The 14668-nt window shown below is 40.8% G+C and overlaps 1 protein-coding gene across 1 annotated transcript in view; it reads left to right on the forward strand.

The window, feature by feature from the left end:
• SLC16A10 (solute carrier family 16 member 10) overlaps positions 1–14324 on the forward strand; it is a 121847-nt gene extending 107523 nt beyond the window's left edge. Inside the window, exons 5-6 of the mRNA XM_040627645.1 lie at positions 9440–9668; positions 12173–14324. Coding sequence (XP_040483579.1) covers positions 9440–9668; positions 12173–12405 — 462 coding nt within the window. The 3' untranslated portion in view covers positions 12406–14324. The remainder of the gene's footprint in view (positions 1–9439; positions 9669–12172) is intronic.
• Positions 14325–14668: the final 344 nt, after the last annotated feature.

Consider the following 14668-nt stretch of genomic DNA (forward strand, 5'->3'; position numbering starts at 1 on the left):
TTGTGGACATTGCTGCTATGAACATTGGGGTGCATATGGCCCTTTTCTTCACTACGTCTGTATCTTTGGGGTAAATACCCAGTAGTGCAATGGCTGGATTATAGGGTAGCTCAATTTTTAACTTTTTAAGGGACCTCCACACTGTTTTCCAGAGTGGCTGTACCAACTTGCATTCCCAACAATGTAGGAGGGATCCCCTTTCTCCACATCCTCTCCAACAATTGTTTCTTGCCTTGTCTATTTTTGCCATTCTAACTGGCATAAGGTGGTATCTCAGTGTGGTTTTGATTTGAATTTCCTTGATGGCTAATGATTTTGAACATTTTTTCATGTGTCTGTTAGCCATTTGTATGTCATCATTGGAAAAGTGTCTGTTCATATCTTCTGCCCATTTTTTGATTTGTTTATTTGTTTCTCGTGTATTGAGTTTGAGAAGTTCTTTGTAGATCTTGGATACCAGTCCTTTATCTGTAGTGTCATTTGCAAATATATTCTCCCATTCCGTGGGCTGCCTCTTAGTTTTTCTGACAGCTCATAGAATTTTTAATTTCTGCCAGATTCGCTCTCATTTCCGCCCTTAGAGATTCTATAGTCTCATTAACATTTTCGTTAATACTTTTTTCAAGTCTACACATCATCTTGACCATTGTTACTCTGAATTCCATTTCTGATAATTTGGTTATATCAACATCCATTAGTTCTGTGGCAGAGGCCACAGACTCATTGTCTTTTCTTTGCTGGGGGGGACTTCTCCTTCTCGTCATTCTGATGAGGAGAGGTTGCGGGGTTGTCCAGAGCCCAAATTATTGACCGGGACCCAGGCCATGTGCTTGTTTTATAGGGATCTTAGGGATGTGGGCTTCTTGATTTTTCAGACTGCCTTCTGGGGGAGGGGTCTGCCGCGCCAATACTCAGGCAACCCTGTTGGGTGGAGTCTCCGTGTCCCCTGCGAGGGGGGATGGGGGTGGGCACACTGTGAGCCGGTCTTTCCAGGCTTTTGTTCTCTGGCAGCTTTCTCTGGAGGTTTGCTGTGCCTCTTCTGGGAGTCAGAGCAGCAGGGCCGAATCTCAGACTCTGTCTCAGAACAAAGGGATCGCGGACTGTTCTCCACTGATGTTCTGGCCACTTTAACTCTGTTACTGTTGGTGCTGCTCAAGCCTGCAGCGTCCCGGGATGTGCGTCCCACACCCGGCGTCCCAGCCCTCACTTCCAGGGCTGGCGCGTCTCTGTCCTTTGTGATTCTAACACACCAGCTGCCAGCTGCGCCCCGCGCTCCGGAGTTCCCGATCTCAGTCTGGTTCCAGTGAGCACACCGGAGCTCCGTTTCAGTCTGGCGGCGCGCATTCCCCGGCTCACGGTCCCAGTCTGCTCTCTCACAGGTGCCGGTCCACCGTGCAGGTGGCCACCGCTTCCCGGCACCCGAACGTGGCGGCTCCCTCCCCCTTCTGTTTATCTTCCGATATCTGTGCGTGGTTTCATGGCTCCCTGCTTCGTACCTCAATACTCAGCACTGGAGATGTTCATTTGTAGAGATCCAGATGTATCTTCCTGCGTCTCAGGCTGATCCTGTGGATGTTCAGGCTGGTCTGGTACCTATCCAGCTCGACTCAGGGGACTGGCTGAAAAAGGGGTCCCCTACTCCTCTGCCATCTTAACTCCTCCTCTAACTGTGGGTATTCTTGTGCAATAGTTGGTCTTGTTCTCAAGGGTCAGGAGAGCCCTCTTCTGGACACTTGGTGCATTACAGACTTTCTGCTTCCTTTCCTTCTTTCCAAAGATTGTGTCTACTGTGCTTCAGCCTAGACCTTGGCGGGGTGATACACACAAGACACGCCTGGCCCCTGAGTTCCTGGAACAACACTGGGGGCAGGAGAAATGAAGATCTCAAGAAGACAGGGAGGGTGACATGGAAAGAGGTTGGAAAGCTAGGAAGGCTGGATTATACAGGGCCTTAAAAGCCAAAATGAAGAGATTTTACTTTAAGTGTAGTTGGTCTTTGTTGGAGAATGACGTGGTCTGATTTCACTTTTTTTTTTTTAAGATGTATTTATTTGAGGAGGGAGAGGGAGAGAATCTCAAGCAGACTCCCCACTAAGCATGGAGCCTAACATAGGGCTTGATCTCACGACCCTGAGATCATGACCTGAGCTAAAATCAAGAGTCAGGTGCCCCTGATTTCACATTTTTTTAATATTTTTTTAAAAAAGATTTTATTTATTTATTTGAGAGAGAGAGCATGAGCAGGGGGAGGGACAGAGAGAGAAGCAGACTCTTAGCTGAGCAGGGAGCCCGACATGGGGCTCGATCCTGGGACCCCGGGATCATGACCTGAGCCGAAGACAGATGCTCAACCAACTGAGCCACCCAGGCGCCCTCGATTTCACATTTTAAAGTCACTGTGGTCGTTTGCTGAGGAGAAATTTCTGCGATGGAAGCTGTAATCCATTCTCCACAGTAGCGTATGCTGAGTCACAAGTGAGAGGACTGCATTTCGAGAGAACTGTGAAGGAGAAAGAAGGCCTTCACTGTGTCCTGTAGCTGTGGGGAGCCACCAGTGGGCCCCTCCTGTGAACACAGTGGTACAGGAGTCAATACAGGCCTAACCCATATGGCCACTGGACTCGCTCCTTTGTGTCACTCCCCTCCTCTGTCTGTCCTTTTTCCTGGCTTCCGTGCCCAACTCCCAACCATTCATGTGGTTTTTGATTCTTGGCTGTCCTCTGCTGCATCCAGCTCCAGCTCTGCCTGGTTGCTTATTCCCCTTTCTTGCCCTCGCTGGCTGTCTGCCTTTTGGCCTAGCCTTTGAGTTGGGAGTGCTCCCACTGCTTACCTTCCTTACCTTCTTGTCATTGGTGGTGCACACATACCCGCTCCCTGCTTTTGTCTGTTATAGCCCAACCTCACAGGGCTGTGACAGTTCTCTCCCCTCCCTGTCTCCCAGCAGCTGGGCACAGAACACACTTCACAGCCTCCTGCATGGTCTAATTTCTGGTCACAGTGATCTTGGGTCTGGGAGGCTGCAGAGCAGAAAAGCACAGGCTCTGGAGTGAGACATGAGTTCACCCCAGTTCTTGTCACCAGCTGTCTCCAAAACAGGCAGAGGGCTGCCGGTAAGGATTCATGGTGAGAACTTATGTAGTGTCGGCCCAGAGTGCATGATTAATAAATCCTTCCTTTGATTATGTTTTAATATTCTATCAAATACTGAAGCAGATCCTGACTTGGAACAGATCTCAAGAAAGAAGACCTTGGTTATCCTGGACTAGAGATCTTTGCTTATAATTCTTTTTTTTAAGTAATCTGTACACCCACCGTGGGGCTCAGACTCACAACCCTGAGATGAGGAGTCGCATGTTCCACCAAGTGAGCCAGCCAGGCACCCCAGAGACCTCTGCCTATAGATGGACTCCTCAACTCTTTGCTTGAAGTCTCACACTTTTGCTTCAGAGTTCCGAATGTAAACTCTATCAAGGTCCTGGTTTCCAGGTATTTTCAGCCCAACCTTTTAAAATGCTGAGCAAAGAGATGAGTGAACTGCATTAAATGGAATAATAATGGTTAAAGGCTTTCTGCTCTGGGTTCCTAGCTGGAAAAGTCTGGAAACTTTATATTGAATAAATTTGTAGGAGCAACCCTTGAATCGAAGTGTGGCCAGTTGTGCATCTGCCTCTGAAAATGCCTTTTGCTTTTTCAGGTGCAGCTCATTTTTCTTCCTGAGCTATACTTTGATTCCTGAGCAAAACTTACACTGACATTTCTCCAAGAATGTTCTCTCTGTGATAGAAATGGGGAAGGATAATAGCAAAAAAAAAACAAAACCCAAAACAACCCAATTTTTTTGTTCTTATGTAGGTAAACTAACTCAAGCAAGGGGTTCTATAACAGAACCTATTATATTGTGACAGAAGATATTTCCTTGGATGATTTTAAGAAAACAAAAGCAAGAAATACATCTCAACTGTCAATGCCTTATTAAAAGTCAGTGCCAGAGACTAGAAGAGAATTAGGGACCTTTGAATACCTCATTTAAATCTAATCAGAGCTGCTGTGTTTGAGGAGGGGAAAGAAGATTGTAGTAATACTAAATTTATTTCTCTTTCAAACTGGAGCCCAGTATTTACAAATCAATATTTGATGTATGGATCAATATTTATTTGGGGAAGTGATGAAGTACAGAAACTCCCATATGAACGGTTCGCTAGCTATTTTCTGAGAGATGCTAAAGGATAAATGTGTAAATGCCTATGAACTCAATTCTTAAGGAAAAACCAAGAAATTTTAGTTTTAAATAACAGATTCTATTTAAGTTATTAAAACTTAACAATTTTGAATAAAAACTAATAATTGTTGTCAAATAATTGAAAAAATATAGTTAATATAGTTTGAACTGAGGCGAACTTGTAGTCAGGAAAAGTATTAAGAAATTATAAGCTCAAATACATAATAATAAATTTGAAACTTTTTTTTTTTAGAGAGGCGGGGAGGGGCAGGGGAGAGAAAGAATCTTTTTGTTTTTTAAGATTTTATCTATTTATTTGACAGAGAGAGAGTGACAGCCAGCAAGAGAGGGAACACAGGCAGGGGGAGTGGGAGAGGAAGAAGCAGGCTCCCAGCGGAGGAGCCCGATGTGGGGCTCGATCCCAGGACCCTGGGATCAGGCCCTGAGCCGAAGGCAGATGCTTAACAACTGAGCCACCCAGGTGCTCCAGAAAGAGGGAATCTTAAGCAGACTTTACACTTAGTGCAGAGCCCAATGCAGGGCTGGATCTCATGACCCTGAGATCAAAACTTGAGCCAAAATCAAGAGTTGGATGCGTAACTGACTGAGCCACCTAGACACCCTTAAATTTGAAACCCTTAAATGAATTCTTTTTCACAAAACTAACCAAAGAACAAAAATTGAAAGGGACCAAAAATGTATAGAAAAGTCAGAATAACTACCAGAGGTAAAGCGCCTGGGTCTCATGTTATATAAATTTGTCCAAGAAAAACATTCATTTATTGAACACAATTGACTTTGTGCCAAGTAGTGTGCTAGGCTTTCAGTAATTCACTCTGGTTCTCTTATCTTGGGAGAGATTTTTACTGAACAAAATAGTAAAAGAATAGGAAACATATTCAAAGAAAAAAATATTCTTGAAAGCTAACCTAGTATAGTTACAGTGGCATGGTTGGGAATGTTTGATCGGTGGCTTTACCAATTAAATCCATTGAATGTGGCCCCACAGTGTCCTGAAGTTTTATTCTAGATTCTCTGGAGTTTGTGATAATAGGTAAGTTTCTAAGATTCAAATGACTTTCCATGTTTATCTCTTTTTATATTTGTATGTAGAGTTAAAATGTATGTATAATTTAGGCTATTAAAGTATAGTTAGTTTATCAATGACAGTACTCCTGAAATCTTTACCTACTTGTGAATTTCAAACCACTTTCTACATTTTGATTTATTTTTAGATCTTTTTGTGTAGATAGGAAACATCTACACAAACCTTTTTACTTGCTCAAGGTCACAGAGAGCTGGAACCTGGTCTTGTTCCTCTGAACCTTAGTTCTTTCCAACCTACCAGGCTGCAAGCCCACTAATTACCCATGCAAAGAAATTATGCATGTGTTTTCATTGAAGTTGGGTTGGAGAAAATGTTGAAGTAGAAAATAAAAAGGTGCCCCTGGGTGGCTTAGTCAGTTAAGTGTCTGCCTTCTGCTTAGGTTGTAAGCCCTGTGATAGGCTCCCTGCTCAGCGGGGAACCTGCTTCTCCCTCTTCTTCTTCTTCTGCCCCTGCCCCGCTTTCTCTCTCTCTCTCTCTCTCTCTCTCACAAATGAATAAAAAAAATTCAACAAAGAAAAAGAAAAAAAAATCAGGAGAATGGGAGATTGTGTTCTTTAGAAAATGTGAAGTGCCAGGCTTACTTTTCAAATAACTAACTCAGAGTCTTAAACTAATAATTATATCATAAAGTCAGATTTTAATAATAAAGAAGAAAAATTTACTCAGCTGTATCGTATGTTGGTGTCAAAAAGAGATCTAACCTGGAGTTTGAAACTTTTTTCAAGAGCATGTTTCTTCATTGTTAAAATGTCTATCCTGCCCAGAGCAATTTACACTTTCAGTGCCATCCCTATTAAAATACAATTGGGCATTTTTAAAGAGCTGGAACAAACAATTCTAAAATTTGTATGGAACCAGAAAAGACCCCGAATCGCCAAGGGAATGGTGAAAAAAAAAAAAAACAAAGCTGGGGGCATCATGGTGCCTGACTTCAAGCTATATTACAAAGTTGTGATCACCAAGACAGCATGGTATCGGCACGAAAACAGACACACTGACCAATGGAACAGAATAGAGACTCCAGAAATGGACCTTCAACTCTATTGTCAACTAATCTTTGACAAATCAGGAAAAAATATCCAATGGAATAAAGACAGTCTCTTTAAGAAGTGGTGCTGGGAAAATTGGACAGCTACATACAGAAGACTGAAACTCGACCATTCTCTTAACACCATACACAAAGATAAACTCAAAAGGGATGAAAGACCTCAGTGTGAGAGAGGAATCCATCAAAATCCTAGAGGAGAACATAGGCAGTAACCTCTTCAACATCGGCCACAGTAACTTCTTTCAAGACACATCTCCAAAGGCAAGGGAAACAAAAGCAAAAATGAACTTTTGGGACTTCACCGAGATAAAAGCTTCTGCACACCTAAGGAAACAGTCCACAAAACTAAGAGGCACCCCACGGAATGGGAGAAGATATTTGCAAATGACATTACAGATTAAGGGCTGATATCCAAGATCTATAAAGAACCTCTCAAACTCAACACTCAAAAAAAAAAAAAACAAAAAAAACTCCTTCAAAAAATGGGCAGAAGACATGAACAGACACTTCTCCAAAGAAGACATACAAATGGCTAACAGACACACAAAAAGATGCTCAACATCACTGGCCATCAGGGAAGTACAAATCAAAACCACAATGCGATACCACCTTACACCAATTAGAATGGCAAAAACTAACAAAATAGGAAACAACAAATGTTGGCGAGGATGTGGAGAAAGGGGAACCCACTTATACTATTGGTGGGAATGCAAGCTGGTACAGCCATTCTGGAAAACAGTGTGGAGGGTCCTCAAGATGTTAAAAATAGAGCTACCCTATGACCCAGCAATTGCACTACTAGGTATTTACTCCAAAGATACAGATGTAGTGAAAAGAAGGAGCACATGCACCCCAAATGTTCGTAACAGCAATGTCCACAACAGCCAAACTGTGGAAGGAGCCAAGATGCCCTTCAACAGATGAATGGATAAAGAAGATGTGGTACATATTTACAATGGAATACTATTCAGCCATCATAAAGGATGAATACCATTTGCATGGACATGGATGGAACTGGAGGGGATTATGCTAAGTGAAGTAAGTCAAGCAGAGAAAGACAATTATCATATGGTTTCACTCATATGTGAAACGTAAGCAATAGCTCGGAGGACCATAGGGGAAGGGAGGGAAATCTGAAGGGGGGAGAAATCAGAGAGGGAGATGAACCATGAAAGACTATGCACCCCGGGAAAGAAACTGAGGGTTTCAGAGGGGAGGGGGTAACAGAGTGATGGGTGTTAAGGAGGGCACGTGTTATGACGAGCACTGGGTGTTATACATAACTAATGGAGCATTGAACACTCCAGCAAAAACTAATGATGTACTCTACAGTGGCTAACTGATTAAAAAAAAAAAAAGAATTAAAAAAAAGCATGTTTCTTATTGTGGGGTCAGTGGACCACTTGTGTTAAAGTCTGCTGCAGAGCTCGGCAAAACTGCTGTTGCTGCATCCCTACACTCTGTGCAGCTTCAGGAGCTCCTTGGGTAATCCTGACGTGTAGGAGGTTGTGAGCGGCTGCCCTGAGGCGAGCAACCAAGCTTGGTGTGCTGTGGGTGTTTTCCCTAAGAAAAACAGAAGAGCAGAAGATGGTGACCCAGATGGCTGCATTCTAGCGTCTCTCCCTCCCCAGCCCTCTTGTCATTGGAGGGTACCCTCTAGGAACAGTTCCTTCTGCTCGCTGCTACTGCCTGGGCCGACCAAGGGTTCCTGGGTGGGCACATTTAGGCACATTACTAAACATCTCCCAGCATCACTATCTGCATCTGTAAAGTGGGCATCACATTAGTACCCACCTCATAAAGTTGTTAGGAGATCATCAGCTAACGTGCTTAGAACAGTGCCTAGTATTTAATAAACACTAAATAAATGATAGCTGCTTTTGTACGCATATTTTTAAAAAGGCTGATGCTTTTGGAAACATTTTCTTCTGCTGACTGGTGAACTGTCCAGTTTTATTTAGTTCTTTGCCTAAAAAAGTTATTGAATTGTCTGCTCCCTTTTTTGTACCCACCATACTTTGAATATACAACTGCGGCAACATCTAGAACACTTGATGTGCGCTCGTTTTACATGTTCGTCTCCCCACAACCCAAGGGTAGGAACCAGGGCTTATCCACATGGCACGGTATACCGCACAGGGCACAGAAGCTACCAAATAGCAGGCAAAGTCAAGTGTTTTGGTCTATTAACTACTTTACCATTAAATTAAAGTGTTCCATGGGTTAGAATATTTCTCAGCCTTAACTCTGGGGGCTTAAATAGGGTATATCTGTGCTGTATCACCAGAAGACAGTGTTTGGAAATATCATTTGATAATCCTGATTTACATTATCAAATAAAATTGGATTACATAATTTAGCTCTTAGGATGTTCTAGTAGAATATACTTACGTTTTCATTTGCATATTATACATGTTTCCTATGATAGTCAAAACTTAATTGGAATTTGAATAATTGAAATTCAGTACATATTTATGTAATACATATCATAGTTACTTATTTTACTCTCTCACTTGGTCTGAGTATCTGGAATATGTCTGGAATATTGGCAGGCAACGTATCTAAATTATTTAAATATTTAAACCTTACATCATTGTATTCCCCAAGCTGGAAGCTCTGTGATGTGAAGTACTGATCTTGCTGGCATTTTTCCTTTTGCAAAGGACTAACACCAATAGAGTATATAGAGTTTCAAAATCGGATGTTTGATGAATGAATTTGAGCTGATTCTCAAAGAACAAATATTTATTGAGTACTGACCAGGTACAAGATTCATAAACCTTAGATTATCTAGTCCAAAGATGACTTTTGTATAGATTATGATTTCAAAGAACTTACAGGCTGGAAGGGAAAATAAGTATATAAAAATAATTATTCTTGTCCCTTTATGGAAATTTTGAGAAAGTGCTAGGGGAACTTAGGGGAGATGGTTATGGGAGTTGATTATATACATAAAATCAAGGTGAATTGGGCCAGGGAGGCAACTAACCAATAATCGACCAAAAGTCAGTAACTGTAACACTTTTCCTAAGAGTAGAGTTGACATTGTGCTGTCTTGTCCTAGGTACTTTCCTTTCTCTTCATTGGTCTGATGTCCATGATGATTCCCCTGTGTAGGGTCTTTGGGGCCCTCATTGCTGTCTGTCTCATCATGGGTCTCTTCGATGGATGCTTTATTTCCATTATGGCCCCCATTGCCTTTGAGTTAGTTGGTGCCCAGGATGTTTCTCAAGCAATTGGATTTCTACTTGGATTCATGTCTATACCCATGACTGTGGGCCCACCTATTGCAGGTAAATATAATGATTCTCCAGTAATTTACTATATGTAAAATATATTATAATTTTTTGGTTACTGGTCTTTTGCTTTTGTGTGTGCCTTACTGATAACATTTTTAATAAGGCCAGCCTTGGATGACATGTTGAAAAATTTTGCTGAGGAGTCCCTTTTACGCTTACTGATACATAACACACTCTATAATGTTTAATTGTAAGCTTCTGGGCTTTAAGCTTTCATAATTCCTGTATTTCATTTAATATGTGTTTTAGAGAAATGGAAACATGGTTGCTTTTAAAAAAAGATGAATATTCTGGAAGATTTCTAAATATATATGCTTTGTGTAAGAGATCATATCCCCCCCCCCCGAAATAATTAACGGAAAATAGCATTTAGTGGAAACAACTCAAATGTCCACTAGTGGATGAATGGATAAACAGAATGTGGTGTAGCTATACAATGGGATATTATTCAGCCATAAAAAGGAGGGAAGTACTGTACCAATACATGCCACCAGGTGGATGAACCTTGAGAACATTACGCTAAGTGAAAGAAGCCAAATACAAAAGGTGACATACTGTAAGATTTTATTTATATGAAATATCCAGAATAGGTAAATCCATAGCAGCAGAGAGCAGTGGTGGTTTCCAGGGGCTGGAAGGAAGGGGGATTAGGGAATAACTAACTGCTTAATGGGTATGGGATTTCCTTCTGGTGTGATAAAAATGTTTTGGGACTAGATAGAGGTGGTGGTTGTACAACATTGTGAATGTGGCAAATGGTATAGAAATGGTTAATTTCATGTTCTATGAATTTCATCTTTAGAAATCTTCTGAATAGTATAAAGGTGCCTCATGTTCAGTATTACTTGGGTGCCAGTGTGAATTACTAGGTTATGATTCAATAAAACTGAGATAAAATTCAAATGTATGTATTGTCATCTGTGTCTGGCATGTGAAGGGCTCAGAAAAAGTTCATCCTCATGTCCAGAACCACACACATCTAGCAACTTTGCCAAATGGAAACCTAGTCATGAACAAGCAAGCAGTCACTAAAGGTCACAGTCTCCCTGTAGGAGAACCCTCCAGCCCTTCCCCTGTCCCCTGTTTTTATACCATACAAGCTTAGATTTTTAGGGTTTCCAAGTCTACAGCAGATTAGAAGCAGCAGTTTGGTAGGAATGGTGTTTGCAACTAGAAATAACCGAGAACAGACCAAAGGAGATAACTGGAAACTTCCAAAGTAGGTAGGACACGCGGCAGCTGGGAGCAGAAAGCTCTTGGCTCACCAGGAGGTTCTGAGGGATCATAGTATTACAGTCAGACATGGTAATTAGTGTTCAGAAGGAGGAAAGGTTTAGTTACATACAGAATATTCTGATTCAGAAGATAGGAAAGTTGTAGCTATATATTGTATATTTTAGATTTCTGTCTAGAATAAATGTACACTTTTTTAATGTGCCAGTACTTGACAAATTCTCACCTGTTTATTTTGAAAAGTCAGATCCTCAATTCAGTATGTTCCCTGGACATTTCAGATAACTGAGATTTTATAGTAAAAGTTACAAAAGTTTAAAAACACTAAGATAACTTTTAAAATCTGGGTTTTGTGGGGCGCCTGGCTGGCTCAGTTGGTAGAGCCTGTGACTCTTGATTTCAGGGTTGGGAGTTCGAGCCCCATGTTGGGTGTAGAGATTACTTAAGAAATAAAATCTTTAAAAAAATCTGGATTTTGTTAGAAAAATTAGAAATAAGGAGTATTCTGAATGACAGTTTTCAGAAGCAGAGCCCAAGGACCTATCAGAATGCCAAACATTTTACTCCCGCATGCTGACAAATATATTTAACAATCTAACTTTTTCATTTTAACTCTCAATCTATAATTTTTCATGCTTTTGAATTCTAATTTTATTTATTTTTAAAAAGATTTTACTTATTTGAGGGAGGGAGAGAGAGTGAGCACACAAGGAGGGGGAAGAGCAGAGGTAGAGGCTGAGGGAGAAGCAGACTCCCCACTGAGCAGGGATGTGGGGCTCGATCCCAGGACCCTGGGATCATGACCTGAGCCGAAGGTAGACGCTTAACTGACAGAGCCACCCAGGCGCCCCTTGAATTCTAATTTTAAATAGTCTTATGTTATTTCATAAACAAATAGGCCCAAGAAGGTTTGAAAAGTAGACATTGTGAGGTATGTGTGTATGAGAGAAGTTTCAGCTTGGTGGTTTATCCGCCTTCCCCTGAAATAAGGACCGTTTATACCCTGGGTCAGAATACCCCAAAGGCCTCTGAATGGTTTTGAAAAAGCCAAAACTTGGTTACAAATATTTTTTTCCATGTAATATCTTGGTACACAAACCCATAGGCCTGTAGTCTGTGACAAGATTAAAGTCTTAAGATCTTTTCCTTTGTCATATCAGAAAAGGTTTATACTTCAGACCCATTTCCTTAGAAATGTGTGACTGATCTGAGACCTCTAAGAGCCACACTTGTTCTCTCTTGGTGACAGTTTTTTCCCTTCCCAGGATTACTTCGTGACAAGCTAGGCTCCTATGACGTGGCATTCTACCTCGCTGGAATCCCTCCCCTTATTGGAGGTGCTGTCCTTTGTTTTATCCCCTGGATCCACAGTAAGAAGCAAAGAGAGATTGATAAAACCACTGGAGGAGAAAAGATGGAGAAAATGTTGGATAATCAGAACTCTCTGCTGTCGAGCTCACCTGGAATCTTTAAGAAAGAATCTGACTCTGTTATTTAATGTCTTAAATACCTCCACCAGACTGAGCTTGCTTTCAGAAGTTTAAGCAAGTTTTCCTTTTATATAAATTGCAAATTTCTTATTTTTTTAATTACACCCTATGAATAGCACAATAATTGGGAACTAGAACCCTTATTACTACAAGAACCATTTTCTGCCACTGAATAGCTAGCTGTCTGATATTTCCATGAGTGTGGGGACAGAGACTCTGGTATATGAAAAATACGGCGGGAAGTCAAATATTGTGAGCATTGACACTATCTCAGTAAAAAGCAACTCTAGAAACTGTGAAGGCTAATAAGCTTGTACAAATATTTAAAAATACCTCAAGCTATAATGGAAGGGTTGCAGTTTGGTTAGGACTGGAAATACTGTTTGTTGTCTCATGTGATGTTTTTAATTTTGGTATCTCTGTTTTAATTTCTTCTGCTATTTGGAAACTTTTTACAAGATTTAAGCCTGGATTCTAGATAATGTCAGATCTACCTAAACCTCAAGTCTGTGTTAAAGCTGCTTGCCTGCTGTTACACAAGATCTGAAATTAAGTGATTCTGCCTTGCTCCGGTGTCGGGGCGCTTCTGGGAGCAGATGGTAGCACTGTGTTCAGATGCAGTGCGTGACACGGGAGGGGTCCTGGTCATAAGGCGGAGCAATTCAGGAGGCGCATTTCTTCCATTCACCTTTGTTCCCTTTCGCTTTGCAGTGTGTTTTACTCAAGTAGCCAGAAACTCCCCAAATTTCTGAATTTGTTTAAAGTGAAACAATAAAGTGAAATAGAATGAATGAAAGAGATTCTGGCCATTTTAACGTAGCATTTTTCTCACTTCGGGATTTGTTAGCACGAGGACTTGACATTTCCACGGAGTCTTACTGAGCATGTTATCAAGTTGCAGTTTCAGGTACAAACGGGAAGAAAATCTTTGTATTCATGCAGAAAATATTTCTGATAGAAACAATTGCTCAAATTGGTTTATAAAATTAATTGGTCTTGAAAGGTTAAAAGCACTTATAAAGAGAAACAACTTCTGTATTTATAAAACTTTCTGGCAAAAATTTGCACTCATTGGTATTTATCCTAGCACGCTCCACATTAACATGCCCAGTATTTTTTCCATTTATGCAAAGACACTTGTATGAAAGCTACTAAAATTTTAAAGACCTAAAATTAAAACCAAAGTCATGCCATGACCTATATATACTCTTCTACAAAAACAGGAACACTTTCCTCATCCTGAAATTATATTTTAGTACATGTTTCTTATTTATGTCTTTGAAAGTTAATAATATGCAAAGTATATTTAAATCCTAAGTATAAATGTGTATTAGAGCTTCTCCAATGTAGCTTGTTCACCTGGGAAGAATGCAATCTTTTCCTAAAGCACCTCCAGGATCCATCTGTTTTGAATTTCTCTGGAAGGCCAGAAGCTTAATCTTTTATCTCCCTACTTTTCTTTCCAGCTTCTCTTCTTTCTTTGTCTTTAGCTGAGGATGTAGAAACCTGAAGAGCATATGGATTTGTAGTTGTGGGGGGGGACAGGCCACATAGGGGGCTAGAGGGAAGTGAGGTGGTTAATTAAACAGCTAGAAAACCCAGAAGTTCGGAGTAGGAATGCTAAATGTGCAACTTATTTTTAATAGGATTTTAAATGATTTTTGATTGTGAAGACATTCAGCAGTTTACCACGACATACACATGGTTGTAACTTTTAGTACTTCTATATTTCATATTTAGGAAACTTGGGTAATTTGTTTTTTTGGAAGGTTATGTTGCTTAAAAAACAACTATATTTTGACCATTCTGCCCTTTCATATTTTAAACTTTTGGAAAATACTTAGAAGGGCACCTGGGTGGCTCAGTCAGTTAAGTGACCAACTCTTGATTTCAGCTCAGGTCACCATCTCAGGGTCATGAGTTCAAGCCCCACATCAGGCTCCACGCTGGGTGTGGAGTCCGCTTGAGATTCTCTCTCTCTCCCCCCCTCTGCCCCTCCTCCCCAAGCACACATGCTCTTAAAAAAAAAAAAAGACTTAGAAATGATAATATATTTTTCGGTTCTTCATTTATTCATGCCTAATTATATAATACATTATTTCCTCATTAAAATCAGTGCTTGTGAGATCAGCAAAAACTTACAACTAAGACCAGTCATCAAACCTGCCATTATAAAATGTTTTATAGTTTTAGCACAGACTCCTAAGACTTGTCCCTTGCCCCTGCCAATTTTACAGAAAGAGTTCTAATAGAGAAAATTTACTCTGTAAA

The sequence above is a fragment of the Ursus maritimus genome, unplaced genomic scaffold, assembly GCF_017311325.1.
Source record: "Ursus maritimus isolate PB19 unplaced genomic scaffold, ASM1731132v1 scaffold_13, whole genome shotgun sequence".
In the NCBI taxonomy this organism is placed as follows: domain Eukaryota; kingdom Metazoa; phylum Chordata; class Mammalia; order Carnivora; family Ursidae; genus Ursus; species Ursus maritimus.